The 25,114-nt window shown below is 38.3% G+C and overlaps 1 protein-coding gene across 1 annotated transcript in view; it reads right to left on the bottom strand.

Moving 5' to 3' along the window:
- The window catches only part of LOC134610685 (arf-GAP with SH3 domain, ANK repeat and PH domain-containing protein 3-like), a 208,792-nt gene that overhangs the window by 164,349 nt on the left and 19,329 nt on the right, over positions 1-25,114 (bottom strand). The window contains exons 4-11 of the mRNA XM_063453797.1: positions 24,918-24,992; positions 24,756-24,805; positions 24,307-24,403; positions 23,219-23,304; positions 22,982-23,057; positions 22,760-22,846; positions 22,576-22,685; positions 20,705-20,774 (exon numbers count right to left, since the gene is read on the bottom strand). Of these exons, the coding sequence (XP_063309867.1) occupies positions 20,705-20,774; positions 22,576-22,685; positions 22,760-22,846; positions 22,982-23,057; positions 23,219-23,304; positions 24,307-24,403; positions 24,756-24,805; positions 24,918-24,992 (651 nt within the window). The remainder of the gene's footprint in view (positions 1-20,704; positions 20,775-22,575; positions 22,686-22,759; positions 22,847-22,981; positions 23,058-23,218; positions 23,305-24,306; positions 24,404-24,755; positions 24,806-24,917; positions 24,993-25,114) is intronic.

Below are 25,114 nucleotides of genomic sequence, written 5' to 3'. Positions count from 1 at the left end.
TAAGAGAGCCCCCTAACTATGTGACATAAAATAGAGTATCTTTACAGAATTAGAGTATCTTTATAGAGCCCCCTAACTTTTTCAACCTATTAGAGTATCTTTACAGGATTAGAGTATCTTTATAGAGCCCCCTAACTTTTTCAACCTATTAGAGTATCTTTACAGGATTAGAGTATCTTTTCAGAGCCCCCTAACTTTGTGACCCTATTGTAACACTTAACACCCAATAGGGTCACAAAGGCTAAGATTTTTGGGTGCAGTTCCTCTAAATTGGTAGCAGTTTGACTGTTTGCGAATATCTGAGTCATCCAAGTTACATGGAGAGTCTCTGCTTTCAGACAACAGCACTGCAGCCAAATGGAAGAGCAAATTCAGTGAAATAATTGAATTTGTCTTCTAAGACACGTGGCTGTTTTTTGGCTCTTACTGAACAGACCCCACCTAAAATGTTATAGATACATATTATTAGTACTACCAATAATGCTCTAAACAAGCTATTAGTTGGATTTAAAGACTTATTCATGCCAAAAAAGAGACAATATGCAAATCTAAAAGTTACTAGTCCTGTTTTCCCATTTATCATTTCAATGAGTTAAGTATGTTAGAGAGAACAAGCAATCAGAAAAGTAGCTTATTGACAAACTTTAAATCAATGCTATATCCTTATTGGCATATTGATGCACAGGACCAGAATACATCTGGATTTCAAACCACAGTAAATAACCAGAAGCTGTGCAGAATTAATATGCTAATGGTAGCCCTGTGTCGTCCTGGAAAAAGCTGGCTTTGTGGATCAATAAAAGTAAATATATATGCAGGATCCATAAATCTTACAAATGTATGAAGACCACTTAGTATGCCTCATATATGAAGAGCTTATTTTTAAAGATAGTTAAAACATTTTAAATTATCTTAAGCTACACTTATATTTGCATTAATAATAGACAATTTGAAAACAAAAATCATCTATTCTATTTGCCTTCTTCTGGATCAACAGCAAAATCATACGTGAGGAAGGCTGAACTTGATGCACGCAAGTCTCTTTTCCGCTATGTAACTATGTAAATATTCTACACGAAGCACTCAATGCTGGAACTGATCCTTTTTAATTTATTATACAGAAAAAACAATAAAAGATTTAAAAAGATACAATTGAAGATGTTTTCAATAAATCTCATCACTACAAGTCCTGCTCTAAGCAGCGCTGTTAAGACCAGGATGTGATTAGTCAGTTAGAACATTCTATTACATGTCCTGACCTTATCCCACAAGTCTCTTCTCAGCAGAGCTTATCCCACAAAACTTTGATGGGTTTACTGATGACCTACTCTCTAGTCCAGCAACCTGCTTGGCAAATGAAAAATATATTGCGGAAAGAAAATGTCAGGAAAACAATACAGACATACAAAAGTGCTGTGCAACTAATCACCACGTGTACAGGCTGAAGGAAGGGAGATCGACGGAGCTAATGGTTGATGACTGTTTAATTCGACTGAAAGAGGCGAAATATGGCAAGTGGATGTTGATAAGCGTTTAGGCAGGCAAGGGAGTTTCAAAAAAGTTTCAAAAAAAATCTATATAATTAATTTAAAAAAACAGCATTTAAATATATCAAACCTTTGAAACCTGTTTTCGTGACAGTTGCCCATTAATTGTCTCAACAGCTAAGGAGGGGGAGTATAGGACAGCTAGAGATTACAGACAGACTTGCCTCAATTTACACTTCTACAATTTTATCAATTTCGTCCAACCTGGACAGTGATGATTGTCTAATTATAAGACAGGTTTGCTCAGTGTGCTATCTCCACTATCCATGTTGGACTGAATGGATATTAACAATGCAAATGTGTAAATGACCCTGAGCCAGCACATGGAAGTAAAACTGTGTTTGTCTCTGGAGCATGCATAAATTGCCTCCTTAATAACAACTTATGTGGTCCTATTTCTAGATTACAAAAGAACTGGCTGAGTGATTGGTTGAGATAGATAGATAGATAGATAGATAGATAGATAGATAGATAGATAGATAGATAGACAGACAGACAGACAGACAGACAGACAGACAGACAGACAGACAGACAGACAGACAGACAGACATACAGACAGATAGATAAAAGCCCTCTATAAAATAATATGTCAGTAAATGTACACTGTGATGATGCATCTGAAAAATCTTCAGTGTTTTAAAAATGATGTAAACTGAGTCTTTTCTGGATATTTAATTTTTTTTTATTTTAGCAAATGTCAAAGTAAACCACAAACAGTGTTTTTATGATCATAGCCTAATGTTCTATATATAAATGCACACACAGAGCTTTTTCTTATAATAGTATCTAAGGCACTATAAAAAATCATTTGGTAATGAGTGTAATTGAAAATGTTCCCATATTTAACTATGTTCTAGTTATTACAGCTGCAATGATAGGCAGGTAGTATCTATATCTCACAGCAGGAGAAACAAGATTAGACTTGAAATTATAAAAAATATTTCTGCCCCTCCCTTTGACTGCAGTATCAGTTGCAAACAAACAAACAAACAAAAAAAAAAAAAACTACAAGACGATTACATTTTAAAATACCCTGAGAAAGAAAAGAAAATGCCGATAAATATAAATAAATGTCCAATTTTCTTTCCTTACCATAACAGCATTGACTGATGAGATTTAGCAAAGTACCGTATTTTTCGCTCCATAAGACGCACCTCACCATAAGACGCACCTAGTTTTTAGAGGAAGAAACCCAGAAAAAAATATTCTGAACAAACTGTCCCATAGTGTTTCTTACTATGGGACAGTTTGTACAGAATATTTTTTTTCTCCCCTGTCCCATAGTGTCCCCCCCTCCCATAGTCTTCTCCTCTCTCCCATAGTCTTCACTCACCCCTTCCCATAGTCTTCATCCACCCCCTCCCCATAGTCTTCATCCACCCCCTCCCCATAGTCTTCATCCACCCCCTCCCCATAGTCTTCATCTCCCCCCTCCCCATAGTCTTCATCTCCCCCCTCCCCATAGACTTCATTTCCCCCCCTCCCCATAGACTTCATCTCCCCCCCTCCCCATAGACTTCATCTCCCCCCCTCCCCATAGACTTCATCCCCCCCCCTCCCCATAGACTTCATCTCCCCCCCTCCCCATAGACTTCATCTCCCCCCCCCTCCCCATAGACTTCATCCCCCCCCCTCCCCATAGACTTCATCCCCCCCCTCCCCATAGACTTCATCCCCCCCCTCCCCATAGACTTCATCCCCCCCCCATAGATTTCATCCCCCCCCTCCCCATAGACTTCATCCCTCCCCATAGACTTCATCCCCCCCCTCCCCATAGACTTCATCCCCCCCCTCCTTCCTTTCAGTCCCGCCGGAAACCGGAACATGAAATTCAAGTTCCACTACCGCGGTGCGCCCTGTGCTGCCGGCCAACGCTGCAAGACAGGTAAGTAAAGCTTCATATTCGCTCCATAAGACGCACAGACATTTCCCCTCACTTTTGAGGGGAAAAAAAGTGCGTCTTATGGAGCGAAAAATACGGTAAATTACACAGTGCATGTTACAACAAAATGTGTTTGAATTTAAAGGGATACTCTAGTGCCAGGAATACAAAGGCTGACATGACTGCAGAGAATATTGGTCAAGGCTTCTGAAACTTATCTTTGTCCACCAGCATATAAAATCTTAAAAAGGCACATTATAAGTGCTGTAAACTGGTTAGGCCTACTCTGCCTAATGGTAAATCCAGATTATCTCAATAAACTCAATACCGCACTCAAAAAAAAAGTAAGAATTGATATATATGCCAAGAGAATTAATTTATTGTACAAAGACTATATATAAATTCATGAATGAGTAATGAGAAGTGATTTCCTAATAAATTCATCAATTTCAATAATTTCATCGTATATACATCCCAATATATATACAATTATTTACAATCCATGTACATATGAAGAATGGGGTTCAACAGTTCAAATTTGTTTTCAGGTGGATCCACCACTGACTGGTATTGTATGCGTGAAAATAACTGTGACAAAAAGATAAAATAAGAGAAAAAAGAAAAAATAGAAAAATAGAAAAAATATTAAGAAAAAATAAATAAATAAATAAGAAAAAAATATTAAAAAATAATGAAAAAATGAAAAAAAGTTGGTTTGATCTCACCAATTAAAGTGTACACTGTCACTGTCCAGTTTCCAAGAGATGAAAAATGTAGTGGATAATCCAGAAGATAATTGTGGCAAAAGTCCCTTAATCCATCACTGGAGGAACAATTTCTGAACTCCTTCCTTTATGCACATGTCAAGTTGTGTCTGTATGCATCTTGTTGAAGATATAACGGTCAGGCGTCCTGCTTGATCCAAAGTCGTTGGGCTGCGCGCTCGGGACAAACCAGTCCCTTCAATGGCCCCTGTTTGTGGCATGGTGATTGCCTAGCTTTAGGCTTCTAGGCGATCACCATGCCAGACTTAAGCTCTTAGTTAGCTTTTTTATTTTTCACCATTGGGTTTTGTTCACGGGTTGTGGGTCGTGTTGGACAGTCTAGTCAGCTCTTATGTCGGGATGACTGGTGTCTAGTAAGGTTCAGCATTCTCTGATCTTTAGATAGGTGATTTAGGGTTGTCTATTGCCCTAGCAGTACCTTACAATGTTATGAGACAGGAGATTTAGGGACTTCTAACAAGTCTACTTCCCTATGACTACCGAAATTACGTAGGTCTTTCTAAGCTGTAATTCAGTTTGTCACTGTGGCTACTATATATAATTAATTTTTTCTCAGGTATAAGATATTTGGCACTTCTAAATTGAGAGTTAATTCCACTATTAACATCCTATCTACCTGGAGTTGCCTCCTTTACCTGATTCTAGTATATGGTCTAAAGTCAACAAACTAAACAGTGTTTTCTCACTATCTTTAGATCAATTGCTACAGTGGCCACAGATACACGTACCTCAGGTATAAGATATTTGGCACTTCAGTTTGAGACTTAATTTGTTCATTAACACATCTATCGATCTGGGGTTCTTTACCTGACTCTACTATACAGACTATTGCTTACAAGCAAACAGCTTAGATTATAGGCTTAAGATTACCTCTATATTAAGAGGAATGTGCATCGTTATTCATATATGACTTCAGGGTTGCTCCTACCATTAGTAGCACCTGTTTATATCAGATGTACTCTTTTCATAGGTAGACATCTCTTACTGTCCCTATTATCTCCTATACCTAGAGGAGTGACTTCCTCCTCCATTACCCAGATAATTTGTATCTTGATAACCATCTGACACCAGGCATTGACCCCAAGTTTTCCCATATATATTTGCAATATTTAGACTCCATCTACGACCTAGACCCTTAGAGGGTAGCACTGTCTGTCCCTGTTTTCTGTTGTTTTTACGTATTTCTATAATAAAGTTTTTTTTTATTTTCTTCTCAACACTGTATAAATCATGACAATTGAGCTATATACTTCTCTACATGGGCACACCTCTGGTTAATGTGTGTTGGAAGTTGAATTCATTCTTCTGTCCAGCTACCTTTGACATCTGGGGATCCTTTTTTGATTCATTACTCTGGGTTATGCCCATTCTGTTGCCCATTTAGTCCTATTTTGACTTTAGGGCTGGACTTTGTCTAACCCTCTAGCCATTTTCTTCGACAATAGAAACCAGAATAGTCAAAATACAAGCAAAAAGTCAAATATACAGAATAATCAATAGAAAACTTGCCCTCGAATTAACCAAAATTGAAAACCACAACAAGGCACAGGACAATCCCTAATCACGATCACATGACCTTGATGCATGCATGTTCACATGATATTCATAGGCAGAGCCTTTATATGGGTACACTGCCAACTGTCAAGCGTCAGTATGTACACTGGATGCGAGCACTGCCACCAGTGAGGATGTCTGCTGCGGCACCCCATTGATCCTGACCAGCCGCATGGAAACGCACTGGAGGTAAGCGAAAACCGAGGCTGGCGTGACATGTGGTTTGAAAACAACAGATATATTCATGATCAGGGTCGCCATCAAAAATTTTGGGGTCCCTAACACAGCTCAAGGTCTGGGCCGCTGGTTGCCCACCCCCAAATCCCGCCCACAGGAATACACACACAGACACATGCACTGATACAAAAGGACACACACACAGAAAGATACATACATACTAACAGACACGCATACTGAAACAGACATACACACATACAGGCATACTTACACACACATACTGAAATAGACACACACATATTCAGACACATACTAACATTCATACACACACACATGCATAAGGAGATACAGAGACACACACATACTGACATAAACACATACTGACATATATACATACATACATACTGACCAATATATATATACATACATACATACATACATACACAGGGACATATATACATACATACATACACACACAGCTCATTTTTCCTCCTGTTCCTTACCGTTTCATTGCAGGAGGATGGCTGGGGATGATGGGAGTCAACTGCCTTGCCTCTCCTCTCCTTGCGGCCTCCAGTCTGCTTCCTCCTTCCCACGCGGAGTGAGCTTGGAGGAAGTGACCAGCCGTCACTTCCTCCCAACACTACTTGTGGCTGCCATTTTTAAAGGGGCCCGGTCACGCTATTACACGGCCGCAGCGCTGACTGGGCCCCTGAAGATATAGGGCCTATCACGTGGCCCTAAATGCTTGGGTCACCCGATGGGGCCCATCAACGTGCGAGCCCCAGTGCACCTGCACCGGCGGCTGTTCTACACATGAGGCCCGGGCCGTCATGGTTGTCACCCCCTGATGGCGGCCCTGTTTATGATTATAATATATATACCAGAACAAAACAGCTAGAAGACTTGTGCATTCAGTTTCAAATTAGCCTCACTGGGAGAAGGGCTCCAGTGAGTTTTATTCTGGATAGCCAAGTGTCAGATGAGATTCAATACAGATAAATGTTTGTAATAAGGTACCCACAAGAATGGGATTTTGTAATAAGCATTTTGTAATTAGGAACCCACCCTGTATGTGGGCACCAGTTTTTATCTATAAAAAGTGTTAGGGTGAAATTAAATAAACCATAACACGGTGTAATAGGTAATTTGTTGTTTACCTGAGGTTGTATTTACCTAATTTTAAGACCTTTTAAGATTATTTTAAGATAAGGAGCTGATGATTGTAATTATTCCCTGATTTGTAAAACCGTAGAATTGAAAGAGAGTGTACTTTCTTTTCCCTATATTGTCTATACTTGAATCCCTCCTAAACACAAAAATAAGTGAAATACAGTTAGGTAAGTAGGTGTCTTTTAGGTGAAACTAGTGAACACACCAAAAGAAGCTGTATCATATTAAAAAACAAGTTAGGGAAGAAGTAATGTGATCATATTATTGGCCAGAGGGATACATTCAACCCTGGGTAGCATGACATTTTTGGAAGGGTCCAATCCCTTTTTATGCAGTCCAGAACGCTTGGGCACCGCCAATGACTTAAACCAATGACATCCACGGCACACCCCATATACACCTCCTGTCACAGATTCATAACAACCAAAGGTCGCCTTTGGGTAGCGATTTTGGGAGGTTGTTTCTTGATCTTAAAGCTAAGTATTATTTATGCTTACAATTCACTACTTTTTACCACTGTGGTGATATTTTGTTTTGTATCATAACAACCAAAGTTGGGAGGTATTCTTAATACAAAACATCGGTTATGGGAGCACTGTTGTGGCAGTTTGCAAAGACACTAGGTATAACTGTGTCTCCTGTATTTGTCATTATGCCCTAAAACACATATTATTTTTATGTTCTGTTGGAATTATAAGATGTTAAATTCCTAACGACATCAGGTGTGTTAAATATACCTGCAAGCAGAGTACCTAACCTTTTGTATTTAAATTTAAACACAAATTTACTGTGTTATCTTACCTGTCACAGTTATGTACCACCTGTTGTTTCAAATATATTTTATGCTAATATTTAAGGGGTTAATGAAATCATAGGATGAAAGACTAATACAATTGTTTGTTTTCAGGTACGTTATGGGTATTAATGTTTGGGGGAGGGGTTACCAGTTAAATGAACCTGCAGTTTCAACAGGTAATAAATATACTATAAGTTGGAACACTAACTGCTGAGCTATAAGTATAGTATTTGTTTCCTTTAATTCAGATACTGTGGCATGTACTGATGGTTAACTCACCATAACTACTGGTATCTGTTTAGTGGTTAAACCTCTCACAATACCGTCAGTCTATTTCACACAGATGACTTGGGAAAGAGGCTGATTGAATCTCATCAAGTTTACAGAGGCTGTTTAGCTTGGCTAAATTGAGTCTCCACTCATTTAGTGAATTGCAAGATTAAAATATGGTAATAGTGACCTGGTTAATTCCTCACTGAAATCATGGTTTGAGATTTCATTACTCAGAAATTATATCAAATACATCACAAGTTTTATTACAGGAAATGTTTTAGGGACTATTCATCCAAAACGGCAAATAAGGCACAATTTAACAGGACACCATAGTCACTAGAACAACTACAACTTGTTGTACTTGTTCTGGTGAGTAGAATCATTACCTTCAGGCTTTTTGCAGTAAACACTGTCTTTTTAGAGAAAATGCAGAGTTTACATTACAGCCTAGTGATACCTCCACGGGACACTCCTCAAATGGCTGCTAGAGGTGCTTCCTGGGGAAGTGCTGCACAGTGTGCAGCACTGCCATGCAGTGTCTAAATTGTCTGCATGGAGACACTGAGTTTTCCTCACAAGAGATGCATTGATTCAATGCATCTCTATGACGAGCTGCTGATTTGCCAGGACTTTGTTTGGCTTGTGCTAGCTCTGCCCCTGATCTAGCCCACAGTCTTAGCCAATCCTGTGCTATGTGGCTGAGAGAATCACTTATAATGATGTCAGCCATACAGGCAGATCAGGGGCACAGCCAACAGCAGCAGACTGGAATAAAATCAAGATTTTGCTATATTTAGGGAGGCAAGGGGGCTAGATAGTGGTTTTACCACTATAGGTCAGATATACATGTTTGTGTTCCTGACCCTATAGTGTTCCTTTAAGTACCACAGGATATATATTACCTTGTAGGATACATTGTGCCCTACGGTGATCACCCCTCTGGATACTCAAATTAAACACAATTCAGGAATGTGTTGCCTTTTGTAGTGCAATTAATAAAACATTACAACAGTTCCTTATCCTTGCAGTCATTTTGCCTGTTTCAGCAGCATGGAAGCAGAATAATTTTTTATTAATCAATAACTATAATATATGCACATAATATCGTTTCACAGTTTCTATTTTCTGTGTTTTGTTTTAATAGAATGCTTAAAGGCAGAGCTTGACATGCAAATAAGTGTACACATTTTTACACTTGAACGCACACTCAAAAAGCTTCATCCCCACAAACTCTCTGGGACTGGTCTGGAGACTACTAGTTGTATGGTTCATATCGCCAGGTCTCCATGTGCCATCTGGGCATAGAGGATGGTATGTTGCTCTGCACACTTGTTTCTGTACACATTTGTTCTGGGACTTAAGAGGTGAAACAAGAATTTGAAAATTCTCAGGTATGAACACCTAGGACTGTAATGTGAAGCATAACAGTCTCTAGAGTTTACAGAGAATAGTGCAATAAAACAAAAAAGTGCAGTCCTGTCAAATCTTGCAAGTCTGAGTCTTGGGAGTGGTGAAAATAGTGTATACGCAAAGCAATTAAAGGAACACCATACTGTCAGGAATACAAATACTAGCTGTTTAGGTGACTGGCACCAACTCTGTGGAGTAAAAACTTGAATTTTCTCCCTTGCGCCCCAATCTTGCCGCAGTTGGCCCCAGTGGTATTTAAATTGGTCCTCATCTGCATTTTACAAAAGTCATCTTGACATCAGGTGACAGAGCAGCTCTGTCTGGTGCTCGGAAGGACTGCGCTTGTATAGTGTTTGACTTGAGGGGTCTGTGATAAGATGCCGATCTTTAGGCAAAAACATTAACTAGAAAAGTCAAAAGAGAATGGCCTTACTCACTGAAGATTATTATTATTTTTTTTACAGCAGTGGTATGCAGAAGGTGCACTTCTGAATGTACTTTGAGATTTGTAGCAGGTGGACCACATGAGAAGAAGATACACTGTGCTCCCCTCTACTCAGAAGAACAGGATTAAAATATGAGCACCAACACTGGACAACTGAAGACTGAAAACATCTCCAAGTAAGACAAATTTTGATATCTACATACAGATGGTAGGGTAAAAAAATCTTTGTAAACCGCATCAAGTCATGGATTCATTCTTTGTGTGAACGATGCAGGGTGGTGGTTTAATATTAAGTACTGCTTTCTTATTTACCTTAATATAAAATGAGTGTTGTGTGGATATCAGAGCATATCTAAGCATTGTTACTGACCATGTGCATATTTTAAGGCCTACAGTTTAGCCATGTTTAGAAGGCTAACATGTGTCAAAACATTTATCATCTTGGACACACAAAAAAAAGACAGTGATTTCAGTTTGCTCCAATGGGAAAAAAGAGAGATGGAATGAGAGGCTTGCAGAATTAGAATGAGTGGACAAAAATCTGCAGGGACTGAGTTGGACACTAAGACCCAAAATATATAAAGATTGTTTCAAGCAACTTTCTGACTACACTGTACTGCATAGGTATCCATTATAAGTGTGATAAAAAATAAATATATATATTTTTACTTTAAAAACATGACAGAGGAACACTAAATGAAATCATCTATGCTTATTAGTAATGTTTAATTTTTAGTAGTTATTTTGATTGTAATTTATTGTTTAGAGCACATTTTATATTTACATTTTATGTAAATGAGTGTCTGGCTTGTTATATATGTAATTGACTAGTTGAGTGAGTGTCTAATTTTGTGTTTGCGTGTGAATGTATGTGTGTGTGAAAGTTTGCACCTCAAAAGTAGTGTTTAAGTATTTGTGTCTTGATAATTTTACATGTCTGATATTGAGTTAATTAGAGCAAATCTGTCATTATAAAGATAATAACATTGTGGGATGCTCTTTTTTACTGTGTTTAAATCAAAAGACATACATGAGAAAAATATGGGAATTCTTTGACTCATGTGACTGCCAATCTTTGACAATGTTTGGAAGAACGTGAGATAGTGGCTCTAAAGGAAATAGGTTAAAGTAAGTATATCTCCCTTTCTGCTGCCTACTTGGTCATCATCGTTGACATGTCACCTTGTGGGGCTTTGCAAAAAATGAAAAAGCTGCACAAGTGACAATACCATTTTAATTGGTTACGTTAAGACAACGAGTAGATAAAGCAATATTATTTTCTAAAAGAAGTCATTGAAAAAGTTGTTGCAACCTAATTTTTAGAAATCTGTCTGTCAACTTTCAATATCTTGACACATTCCAAGTATGATTTAGAAGACAACATAATACTGAGGTGACCCTGGTACAAGCACCAACTACAGCGTCACTTTCAACCTTAATCTGAACTACCACTGTGACATATAAATGTGAAACACAGAGAATGAGAAAAGTCGACATAAAGTATTATTAGCAGTCTACAATATCAGTGTCAAAGCCCAGCTATTGGTCTTTATTTACTATACTGTGATTCCTGTTGCAAAAACAACCAATATGCAAAATATAAGCCAGCATAGCTCTAATAGAGTTGGAGAATTGTATTACCTTGGTTATTTCGACACAAATTTTGTAAATAAGTCTCCTAGTCAACGTAATCCAGATAAAAAGATTTATGAATGCACATAATACAAAATACTACATTTAAACTAATTTTACAACACTCCATATGGAAGGAACTAGATCAGATGGAAAAGTTCATGCTTGATTTGCTAACATCTTTAAACTGTTGCAAAATATTATAACCATATGCCAGTAACATATCATGAATCACTTATTAGTTCTACTACAGTCAGTAGGACATTGTAGAGTGAGGCAGAATAAATAAATACAGAATGAATTGGATGATACAGCATGACCATTTAAAAATAGAAATATAAAACATATTCAATATCACTTAAATGGAGATGGAAGGATTGAGAAGCTCAAATCGAGTAACATACACAAATTTATTCAGGATCAAAACCAAATATAGCATGGTATCTAAAACAACCAACAACCACCTGTTTCAATAAAGTGTAAGGCTAATGATTATACTATGGTAAGTAAAATTTAGCCGGAGTGGGAGTACGTACACAAGAAATGAACTGTGGGGGGGAGGAGTATCCATAGGTTGGTTGAGGTGGAATATGTGGTGGAGAGACTGGAGAGGTCTTGAGCAGTGATTCTTAGCCTCTGGGTCTGGACCCAAATTAAGTCTCATTGATAATTCACTAGAATACCAAGCAACGTAATCACTAAAATGGGCAGACATGAAGCTTAGACTGCCCTTACAGGAGTGGTGTTTTATTCTTTACTACAGTTGTACAACTAAACTGTATACTAAACATTGTTTGCTATATCAACATCCAAGTTATTAGTGGTTAAATGTCTTCCCTGCACAAACAGCATTTGCACACTGGAGTCCCACGGGAGCCATATGTAACTAGGAATCGAGAATGGCCCATTCAAATCAAATTTAGTGCTGGAACAAGTAGTACCCTGGTACTAATATTGTGGTCTCCAGCCTTTTGAAAGAGTACAACTGCATGCCCAGCCCTCCTGTACTAAGGAAAACACTAGAAAAAAAGGGGTCGCTTTAGAGCGCTAGAATCAATACATAACATTTATTAACATTAATAAAGTTTATTAACATTGTTTCCTGTAAGATAGAGGGATAGGAGGAGCTTACAACCTTCAACAGGCCAGTTATATTGTTCTTCTGTTGTGTTGATAGTCCCCTACTGATGTCCTACTAAAGTCCTCTACTGCTTATTCCATTATCCTTGCAATATTAACCTATTGACCTTGATGTCAGAAAATTCATTATGAAATCACAGTTTAGGCCCAGTTTTAAGACAATAGCATTTTCTGACCTTGGCTTTGATTTGTTATTTTTAAGTATATTTTTCAAATGATTTAATGTTTTGTATAAACATGTTGTTGTTTTTTTCAAAATATGAAAATATAAAAAAATGCATCACATATAAAAAAAATTAAAAAATCTATCAATAAATTAAATACGTAAGTATAACTAAAGCCAATAAGGCTTTGCCCTACACAAAAATGATAAAATGTTGAATATGTGGTCGTTTTAACTTCTTTATTTGAAGGGTTTAAATGGAACTGTAAAAAGGACAGAGGTAAGCTACAATAATTGGGGAATGGAAGACCGTTATGAAGAAAGGCTAGAATAATTGTATTTGATAACCTAAAAAAAAAGGGGTAATCAGAGGAGGTATGCTAATAGTATAAACATACATACATATAAAAGGGACAGAACTAAGAACTCTCTAGTAACCTGTTCACAAATAGATCTGTGGCAGGGGTACATTTTCTTTACAGTATGAATAATAAAAAAAATTTAAACAAAGTATTGATTTTTTTTTTTATTTATAGAACAATGGAATATTTAATCAATTGATAGTTAATATGGAAGATAGCAGTTTGATGATCCAAGGAAAAATCTGGCTGACATATTGGAATCAAGAAGGAATTAAAGGACCACTATAGTGCCAGGAAAACATACTCGTTTTCCTGGCACTATAGTGCCCTGAGGGTGCCCCCACCCTCAGGGTCCCCCTCCCGCCGGGCTGGATGCAGAGGAAGGGGCTAAACACTCACCTTTCTCCAGTGCCGGGTTCCCTCGGTGCTGGAGAATCTCCTCCCTCTTCTTCCATCATCGGCTGAATGCGCATGCGCGGCAAGAGCCGCGCGCGCATTCAGCCAGTCTCATACGAAAGCATGCTTTCCTATGGACACTGGCGTCTTCTCACTGTGAATAGCTACTAGAGGCTGGATTAACCCATAGGTAAACATAGCAGTTTCTGTTTACAGCAGAAAGGGTTAATCCTAGATGGACCTGGCACCCAGACCACTTCATTGAGCTGAAGTGGTTTGGGTGCCTATAGTGGTCCTTTAAGGAATGTTATACCCCTTTGAGGTGAAATTGAAAATTACTTCCAACTGTTTTTTTGCCTCTGCTAGATTAATAGCAGAAACAGAAAATGGTGCAATGTTGAAATTAATTGACTTCTTTCAACCTGTATAACTATGTAACAAACATATGATACAGCCACAGTAGTAACATTTTATAATGACCTATAAGACTGACCAATCATCCAGCAAATACATTTTTATTTTGTCTGCCGCACTCTCAGCTGATCTAGTGCACTGACAGCCTCAAAAAAACGTGTTAGCTCTATCACCACCTGCTACATAGGCTTACCTAGCTACTCTTGCAAAGGAGACAAGTGCAGTCTTGCAGTAAACTTATCAAAAGCCTGATCTATCACATCTCACTGCAGGAGTGTTAAAAATGTGTGACATCTGTGGAATCCTAGCTGCAGCCGTAGTCTCAGCCATTTAACAATCAATGGAGCCAATATCATTCTATCTACTACACTCGGAACCTCACAATCGTTCTGCTATAATCCTAAAATTACTGAGACTTTGCAAACGCACATAATACCCCAGCACTAAATATACTGACTGATGAACACATTGCAGTGCTCAATTTAACGCATTATTAAATAGTCTAAATCCGGGTCAAGGCAACCTTCAGCATTCCAGATGTTGTGGACTACATCTCCCATATGTAACAGGGTTGATGTTCCAGGAGGGATAAGCCAAATGGCTAATGATTTAGGTAAACTAGAAAAATGGTCAGAGTTGTGGCAACTGACATTTAATGTGGATAAGTGCAAGATAATGCATCTTGGACGTAAAAACCCAAGGGCAGAATACAGAATATTTGATAGAGCCCTAACCGCAACATCTGAGGAAAGGGATTTAGGGGTAATTATTTCTGATGACTTAAAGGTAGGCAGACAATGTAATAGAGCAGCAGGAAATGCTAGCAGAATGCTTGGTTATATAGAGAGAGGTATTAGCAGTAGAAAGAGGGAAGTGCTCATGCCATTGTACAGAACACTGGTGAGACCTCACTTGGAGTATTGTACGCAGTACTGGAGACCGTATCTTCAGAAGGATATTGATACCTTAGAGCGAGTTCAAAGAAGGGCTACTAAACTGGTTCATGGATTGCAGGATAAAACTTACCAGGAAAGGTTAAAGGATCTTAACATATATAGCTTGGTGGAAAGACGAGACGGGGGGATATGATAGAAACATTTAAATACATAAAGGGAATCAACACAGTAAAGGAGGAGACTATATTTAAAAGAAGAAAAACTACCACAACCAGAGGACATAGTCTTAAATTAGAGGGACAAAGGTTTAAAAATAATATCAGGAAGTATTACTTTACTGAGAGGGTTGTGGATGCATGGAATAGCCTTCCAGCTGAAGTGGTAGAGGTTAACACAGTAAAGGAGTTTAAGCATGCGTGGGATAGGCATAAGGCTATCCTAACTGTAAGATAAGGCCAGAGACTAATGAACGTATTTAGACAATTGGGCAGACTAGATGGGCCAAATGGTTCTTATCTGCCGTCACATTCTATGTTTCTATGTTTCTATGTTTCTATGCTCTTACAGCCATAATGCTGACAACGTGTAGAGTATCAAGTAAGATGTCACACAACATCCAGAGTGCAACGGTTGCCTACCCACGATTCTTTGTTCAACTAATTTGCATATGCCTACCCATATTGTTTGCAGTAGTAACATCACAGTAAATTTGAGATTTCTGTGGGAAAAGCAAGTCTTATAGCTTGACGGGTGTGCAGATCTGTGTTTAAAGGACCACTATAGTGCCAGGAAAACAAACTCGTTTTCCTGGCACTATAGTGCCCTGAGGGTGCCCCCACCCTCAGGGTCCCACTCCCGTGGCCCTGAAGGGGGAGGAAGGGGTTAATCCCTTACCTTTTTTCCAGCGCCGGGCTACCTCGGCGCTGGGGCTCTCCTCCCTCTTCTGATGTCATCGGCTGAATGCGCATGCGCGGCAAGAGCCGCGCGAGCATTTAGACAGTCTCATTGACGCTGTGAAAATCAAAGTGAGAAGCGCGGAAGCGCCTCTCGCGGCTGTCAATGAGACAGCCACTAGAGGCTGGATTAACCCATAGGTAAACTGAGCAGTTTCTCTGAAACTGCTATGTTTACAGCAGAAAGGGTTAATCCTAGATGGACCTGGCACCCAGACCACTTTATTAAGCTGAAGTGGTCTGGGTGCCTATAGTGGTCTTTTAACAATGTATTGACTATCCATCTAATCAATGGTTAGAGTATGATGGCAAATCTTTGTGATCTTTGGACAATTGATCTTAGTATTATGTTTAAACCGTGAGAACGTTTACAAAATGAAAAGGAACACTATAGTGCAAGGAATACAAAACTGTATTCTAACATTATAGTGTCCCTCTGCCTCCATTGTGACCTGTCCCTCCCTATCATGAATGGATTAAAACCCTTTCCTTCACTTACCTGATTTCAGCACTCAGGATCTTCCAACTGCAAAGTCAGCGGTTTGAAGGGACCTGATAGGCATGCTCGCTGAGCACCGTGCTTCCATTAGGGCTTTTCCATAGAAAAGCATTGAATCAATGCTTTCCTACAGGGTTTTCCAAGACACTGGACATCCTGCAAGACGTGAGGATGATCAGTGACGTTTCATAAAGTAAAACTCTCGAAGACAGCCACTAGAGAAGGAGTTAATCCTGCAATCTAGCAATCCTGGGTACCTGTAGTGTCCCTTTAATGAGTATGCATACAATTGTTTGAGATGGGTGTTTTTCTGTAATTGTAATTTGTTCCTATCCACACCTGTGTACTTTGCTACGTGTCCAATTAAAATATGGCATTAGTGAAAGTCTTGAATAAACAGAAATATTGATTGTTCCCAGTGATAACAGACATTTGGGTAGTTTAACCTGTCCATTATAAAACACGTTTTCTTTGAAATATAACTTTATGCACATAACCAGCATTGCTCTATGACAAACAGAAAGACAGTGTCAGCCTCTTTTGCAAATATACAATGACAGTGATCATTTACCTCTCCTACAAATGCACAGTGTCCCTGTAAGTTTCTATTACACAGACTTGAGCAATTCTGCAGAAAAACGAAACTAACATATTATTGGTTTCCATGGTGACTGATCTTTGATCCAGAATTTGTGTATATACATAATAACTACAATATCCATTCCAACATCTATTGCTAACAAAATAATTGTATATATGAGAAAATCTAGTTTAAATATTTTTTTTTTTAAAAAGAGCAATCCCCATGGAAACCAATGAAATGCCTCTTGATTTCTACTGCTGCTGGGATTTTGCATTACAATTGTTATCTGTATATGATTTTCATGGAGGCAGCCTCTCTGTTATGAATTGGCATTCTTGGGCTTGGATTGTCTCATACAATGGAGGTCTGAAGCCCCCTCTCTAGTACAGAGCAGCAGTTTGTTTCTTTCTACAGAAGTACATTGGAAATCTCAGGCACTCTCTCAGCTATAGAAATGTGACAGCCTCAGTCTCTCTCACAGAAACGGAGTGGCAAATACAGTATCTCTCTACTACACAGTGGAAGTGTCAGCATCTTTCTATGCCTAAAAAATAGGGGCAGACTCAGGCTCTCCCTGTTAGACTCTGGCAGTATCTAAGCTTGAAACATTACTGAAACCCAGTGGCAATCTCAGCCTCTCTCTATTATAGGAGTATATAACACAGTAGCGATCTACGTAATACAGCAGCAGTCTTGACCTCTGTATTACACGCAGGCAATGTCAGACTCTCTCTATTACTGTAACTATATCTAGACTAGCGATAAGAGTGTGAGCTGTGCTGTCATGCAAGTCCCGATGACAGCATAGCTCACACTCTTATCTCCTGCTCTCCTCTATGATTTCTCCCCATGTTGGCGATCCTTGCCTTTTTTTTGAGATCTCCGCTTTCTTTCCATTTGATAGGGAACAGTCTGATACTACTGTGTATGGTTTAATAGATTTTTGACAACTGAAAAGCAGCAGTCTCTGCTCTGTCTCATCTTCTCTCTATTACACAGTTGGGCCCCAAGACTATATTTGAAGCAGCAGCAGTCTTTGCCTCCATACTACACAGATGCAGCCTTAGCCTCTCGCTATTACACATCTGTGTCCTCAAACTCTGTATTACACAGCAGCAGTCTCTTCCTCTCTATATCATACAGTAGCAGTCTCAGAGTCTGTGTTGCACAGTAGTACTCTCAGCCTTTCTCTATTATAATATCATACAGTAAAAAGCAGAAGAAAACTTTACCTGTGCTCTTCCCAAATCCCTATTTATATTTAAACAAATGGAGGTTATTTAGTTTCTCCAATGGCCATGAGAGAGTTTAGCCCCCCTGCCACGTCAAGGCAAACCTCTCAGGTGGGTCCTACGCTAACCTCTAACCTTGTTTCCTTGAGCTTCTGGCAAAGATATCTCTAATGAGAAAGGGGTATATTTTTATATACCTCCCTACATGCTAAAAAGGAACACATGGGATGGGTTTTAACTTTTTCTTTGGTTTTTACTGTATGTATTGGGGCTGATGTGTACTATGGTCGTTGCTGCCGCCCAGGAGTGATGGTAGTTTGAGCGCATGACTTGTTTTTTTGTATTTGTATTGTATCACACAGCTACGTCACAATGCTGCCGCCCATCCAATGTGTTCCTTATTAAGGGTTAATAAGCATGTAGGGGTGTATGTAAAAAAAAATACCCCTTTCTGTCTCATTAGAGATATCTTTGCCAGAAGCTCATGGAAACAAGGTGAAAGGTTAGTGTAGGACCCACCTGAGATGTTTGCCTTGACGTGGCAGGGGAGCTAAACTCTCTCATGGTCATTGGAGAAACTAAATAACCTCCATTTGTTTAAATATACATAGGGATTTGGGAAGAGCACAGGTAACTTTTTTCTTTGATTTTTACTGTATGTATTGGGGCTGATGTGTACTATAGTCGTTGCTGCTGCCCAGGAGTGATGGGAGTTTGACCGCAGGACTTGTTTTTTTGTATTAATATCATACAGGCATGCTCTGCCACTATTGATTTCACAGCATTTTCAGCTTACAGTAGCCAGAAGGGCTGTATATTTCTGGACACATTCATTTTACCCAGCAGTGTATGAATAAAACAGCGTCCAGAATAATGCAGAACAGAATAATGAAGAATATTCTCTATCGTAAATTAATTAATCATAGTGGTTCCTTTGGTAAGCACTGCCTAATAAACAAGATTAATTGTAGCAGCATATGAAGTGTCCATTCTGAAGGCTAGCACTTTTCAGATATTGACCATAACTTTACAGAAAAACAAGATGCACCTGGCATCCTTATATTAAACTCTTCCAATATTGCAGTGCTAGTCTCGGTTTCTCTAAATTACAAAAACATAATGGTAGTATTAGTCTCTCTAATAATTTAAGTAATAATAGAAAGAGACTTACCCAAATTTAGTACGGTAAGTCTCTTTCTATTACACAAACACAGTAGCATTCCTGGCATATCTAAGGCACATTGGCAGAAACACAGGAGCAGCCTTATCAGCTTTCTGTTAAACTGGGACAGTCTGACTTTCTCTATTACCCAGTTGCAGCCTCAGTCTCTTCCTATTATAAAACGACACAGTGACAGTGACTCAGGCTCACTCTATTAACACACAGGCACTCTTAGTCCCATAGCAGCAATAAATGGCTTAATTGACTGAAACACAGCGGCGCGGTCACAGTGATGGTAGCTTGTATCCTGGTTGTATTAAACATACAGATTATCTGCCTCTCTCTATTACCTGGATAGTGGCATTCTCAATCTCTGTTAAACTTGTTTCAAGGCTGCATGCACACATACTGCCTCAGGCACTCTAAAACTCTAAAACGCTTGTTTCTGAAAACACCTGGGATTTTAACAAAAAATTCCCTTCCAAAGTTCAAACCTGCATATTGTAAGCCCATGGGCATTCTTTCGTAGCACCTTGCAAGAGGTTGAAGTCAACAGTAGGATACGTTTCTTCTTTCTTACCATTGTGTCTAATTATATATCCCCCTGTCTGTATAATTACCAGTGTTATTTGGTAAAGTATTTTGGATAAAAGCATTATACAAAAACTGTAAAATAAATAAATATTACAGAAATTGTTATCTGGCACTCTTGTCTAAAATTGGATAACCAGTCTCTGTTGAGTGCCTCTCAAGTCACAATATATAGAGATTAGATTGTAAGTTCCTGTAACGTTTTGTATTGTTAAAAAAGCATCGCGGAATATGTTGGCGCTATATAAATGACAATAATAATAATATACATTCCAAAGTAATGAGGCCATTCACGGATCTTGCAAAAAAAAAAAAAAACATGTAGCAATCAATAATTACATTGTAACATCAATGTTTCGACTTACACTTCCTACACTCTGTTTGTTGACACTTGGAGCACTTCACTTACTGGTATTGGTGAGTTTCTCATTTGTTTTATTCATGAGATTTCATAAATATTCAATATATTCAACATGTATGTTCATTTCACATCTTGATAAAGACCCTAGAGGTCTTTAACCTAGTGGCTGTAAGTTCTAGTTGCTAACACATGTTTTTCTGCAGACCTGTGCTCTCATTCCTTATGTATATAAAAAATATTACAGAGGTATATCAACGTTTGCTCCATTTGTAACTCACCGTGCTGTGAGATATCGTTAGATATCCATATTTCACGCCACATTTCCTCTTCTGCCAAACTTTACGAATACTGTAAGGATAAATCATTTTTTTAGGTAAAGGGACTTCCAGGGAACATTTCTAATTACTGTATTTTTCCATGTATAAGACTATGTTTTTACTTCATTTTTTTAGTCTAAAATTGGAGATCATCTTATACACGGAATGTCACTGTAGAGGTTGAAAAGAACACTTATGTGCAGGGCTTAAGCTAAGATGGCGCCTGCCACATTTCAGTGTGCCACGGCCCACAGACATACCTGGCCTCCCTCCTAACGATCCTCTTTTGAATGAGAATGAGAATCAAAAGTGTGTTGTTCTCCTCAGAAATCACCTCTAAAATATCAAAGTTGTTCTATTTGATGTTTAAAATATAGATTTTTTTAATTTTGGGCACAAAAATATGGGTTGTCTTATACATGGGGCATCTTATACACGGTAAAATACGGTATATCACTGCTTTTTTAGCCTATTTACCAAATAACTAAAATAACAGAGTGAATACTCAGGAGTCACGCTTAAAAATAATCAAATAAGCTTTGTTTCATACATGCATACATACAAAAGCACACAATCACATGCATGCAGATTACATAAAGAGACTGTAGGAATTACAGGAATATGTTATATCAAGAGATAGGAGGAGTTATACAGAGATGTTATATGGAGAACTAGGAGATGTTATGGGGAGAAGTTATATGGAGAGATAAGAGGAGTTATAGAGAGGTTATATAGTGAGATAAGAGGAGTTATAGAGAGAGTTTATATAGAGAGATAGGAGGAGTTATAGATAGAGGGTATATAGAGAGATAGGAGGAGTTATAGGGAGAGGTTATATAGAGAGATAGGAGGAGTTATAGGGAGAGGTTATATAGAGAGATAGGAGGAGTTATAGGGAGAGGTTATATGGAGAGATAGGAGGAGTTATAGGGAGAGGTTATATGAAGAGATAGGAGGAGTTATGGGGAGAGGTTATATGGAAAGACAGGAGGAGTTATAGAGAGAGGTTATATGGAGAGATAGGAGGAGTTATACAGAGATGTTATATGGAGAGATAAGAGGAGTTATAGGGAGAGGTTATATGGAAAGACAGGAGGAGTTATAGAGAGAGGTTATATAAAGAGATAGGAGGAGTTATACAGAGATGTTATATGGAGAACTAGGAGTTGTTATGGGGAAAAGTTATATGGAGAGATAAGAGGAGTTATAGGGAGAGGTTATATGGAGAGATAGGAGGAGTTATAGGGAGAGGTTATATAGAGTAATAAGAGGAGTTATAGAGAGAGTTTATATGGAGAGATAGGAGGAGTTATATGGATAGGTTATACAGAGAGATAGGAGGAGTTATAGACAGAGTTTATATAGAGAGATAGGAGGAGTTATATGGATAGGTTATACAGAGAGATAGGAGGAGTTATAGGGATAGGTTATATGGAGAGATAGGAGGAGTTATAGGGAGAGGTTATATGGAGAGATAGGAGGAGTTATAGGGAGAGGTTATATGGAGTAATAAGAGGAGTTATAGAGAGAGTTTATATGGAGAGATAGGAGGAGTTATATGGATAGGTTATACAGAGAGATAGGAGGAGTTATAGACAAAGTTTATATAGAGAGATAGGAGGAGTTATAGAGAGGTTATATGGCGATATAAGTGCTGGCGCTATTTAAATATAATAATAAGAGGAGTTATAGGGAGAGGTTATATGGAGATAGAAGATGTTATAATGAGATGTTTTATGAAGAGAGAGAAAGACAGAGAGAAAATGAATGACAAGGAGACATTATATGGATAGGTAAAATTACATGATGAAAGAGAATATTTGGGGTCTCACCCTTCACTCTTCTTGTACAAAAACCCAGATTTTTCTGTGCCATGCTGCTTATCACCTTGATGTTGGTGCAAACTATACCCAGTGCCAGAATCTTTTCTGCTTAACCCATCCTAAGGAAGAAAGATTGACATGGGGGTATGGGAATTGAACCATTTCCTAGCACAACCTTGCTCCTCTTACTCACCTCCTTGTTTTCTATCTGTAGCTGTTTCTGCAAGTTATCTCGAAGTTCTGAAAGTTGTTTTAATTCTTCATCCTGTGTCTGATGAATCTGGAGGGACAATTAAGGAGGAGATCAGTACATTCAAGAGTCTGTGACACCTCCAAAGAGCTATATTGTATATATATATATATATATATTAGAGATGGACACCCCTGCTGCAGTTAAATGGAGAGTAAAACTCACAGTATGCAGGGAAGTTGACAATTTGTCTATAAACGGTAGGAGACTCTGCACAGCATTTAGCCCATCCTGGAAAAAACTAAACAAGACAATTAGGGCTGGTGAAGATGCCAGGGAGAATAATAAAAAAAATGGATGGTGACATATAAGTGAGGAGCAATAGGCTGAGAGAAGGAACAGAGGAAACAAAATTAGATAAGATATGCATTCTGTGAAAAGAAAATAGACTTATATATTTACTTGCGTTGCGCATGGAAGAATTTGATGAGGCACTGGAGGAAATCAGGACCCTGCTTCACCTGCGCTTCACCCAATTTGAGGAGATACTGGGAAGAGAGAAGGAATGTGTAAAAGAACACTTAGAGTAACAAGTATAAGAGGAAGGAAAATAGAGAACAAAATAAGTGAAGATGGCAGTTTTTCCCACTTTCACTGCCCAAGGTATTTTTGCTACCTTTTATTAATTGTCATTTAACTAGTTCTAAACTTAAACACAGCCCTACAGTACTTTTAGTAACAGTATACTACTTTTTCTATCAAGATTACATATGTTGACAGCAGTCTTTGTGTGTAGTAGTTTTATTGTTTTTTTAATCAACTCGCAGATTAATAAATAACATCTAATTTTGCACGTTTAAAGGACAATTACAAACTAATTTTTTATTTTAAAAAGAAAATCACTATTTAGCAGATATACGCCCAACCACTACATGCATGCATTTGTTAGCTCAGAGAATCTAATAGAAGGAGGCAGCAAGACTCATTGACTGTTTATCAGCCAGACGGGGCTCCATAATGTCTTTATAACAGTGATGATTTATGATAGAAATTCGCACTTTTATAAACTGGGGTAAAAATAGGACATTGCATTCAGCAAGCTCCATTTGTGCTTTATGGGTTTGGAGTGGTCCTTTAAGGTATTTGTTAGAAGAGCAACATTCTACTTGATGTATCCGTGTTACCGCTTATTTACCACTGAATAGTACATATAGCACACGTTTTATATCTTTTGAAACTGAAAAACAGACATTTGTGGGGGGGTTTATTCACAAACCAAGAATCATGAAAAGTTAGCAATTGTTGTCAGTTATTATGAAGTAAGTCCACATTTTAAGCCAAAATAAATCAGCTACTGGAGAATCACTATTATCAATTTGCCCTAAGAATTTGTACTCCATTTTCAGTTCTTTGCAACTCCTTATTTAGTGAGTACATTCGCAGTTTAGGTTACAAGGGATAGCATTTCTATCCAGGTACTGTTTTTGTTTCCCCTAATTATATGAATTATCTTTACCTCCACTCAGTACTATTTCCTTTGAACACCTCACCTCACACAAGTGCAGCTGAAATAATTTCCGTTCTTTGTCAGTCTCATCAGCGGTTTCTGTTTCAACACGAGACCCGGAAGAGCGGGTTTTCTTCGACCTGTAAGAATATAGTGCTCTTTACAAGCCATATCTGTAAGCACCAAGCACAATCCTATTAACCTCCTCATCTCATCTGAAACCCATGATTGGCTAGCATTGCTTAACCCCAGCATACAGTACTCTTACATTGCTGTCTCCCATCAGCCAGTGCTATTTAATAGCCCTTCCCCAATATCCAATGCATCATTCCAGTCAATGCAAGTAATGATCTCAATAATATCTAATTGGCTCTCGTGTCCATCTTCCAAAACAAATATTTTTTTTTTTTAAATTGATGCAGTCAAGTCCCCCATTGCCCCCACAACAGTATATTGCTAACAAACATGTTATTAATAAAAGTGTATTCTTACACTTTAATCTCATATTCCTTCCAGCTTCGGTCTGTCTGTTTTCTTAGCTCCTGCAGTAATAGGAAGGGTTCCATATAGACATGTAAAAGAGGAGCCAAATATTAAGAGATTTAGAAAAAATAAGTATGCAATTGTTGAAAGCACAGAAAAGTTCTAACTTACCAATCTTCCATCTTTTAAATCCCCACGCAATAAGGAGTCCAATGGGAATGATAAAATGCTGTTCAGATTGTGAATCTGCAACCACGAAAAGATGTAAAGAAGTGTTTGACATCAGTGTACACATTTAGAAAAATCATAATTCTAACCCTTTCTACCATTCCATAGTTCTATCATATTTTCCCTTTTCTCCCCTTTTC

The sequence above is a fragment of the Pelobates fuscus genome, chromosome 1 (assembly GCF_036172605.1).
Source record: "Pelobates fuscus isolate aPelFus1 chromosome 1, aPelFus1.pri, whole genome shotgun sequence".
Classification (NCBI taxonomy): Eukaryota; Metazoa; Chordata; class Amphibia; order Anura; family Pelobatidae; genus Pelobates; species Pelobates fuscus.
The sequence above is the reverse complement of the archived record's forward strand: the minus strand, read 5'-3'. Positions and strand labels throughout refer to the sequence as shown.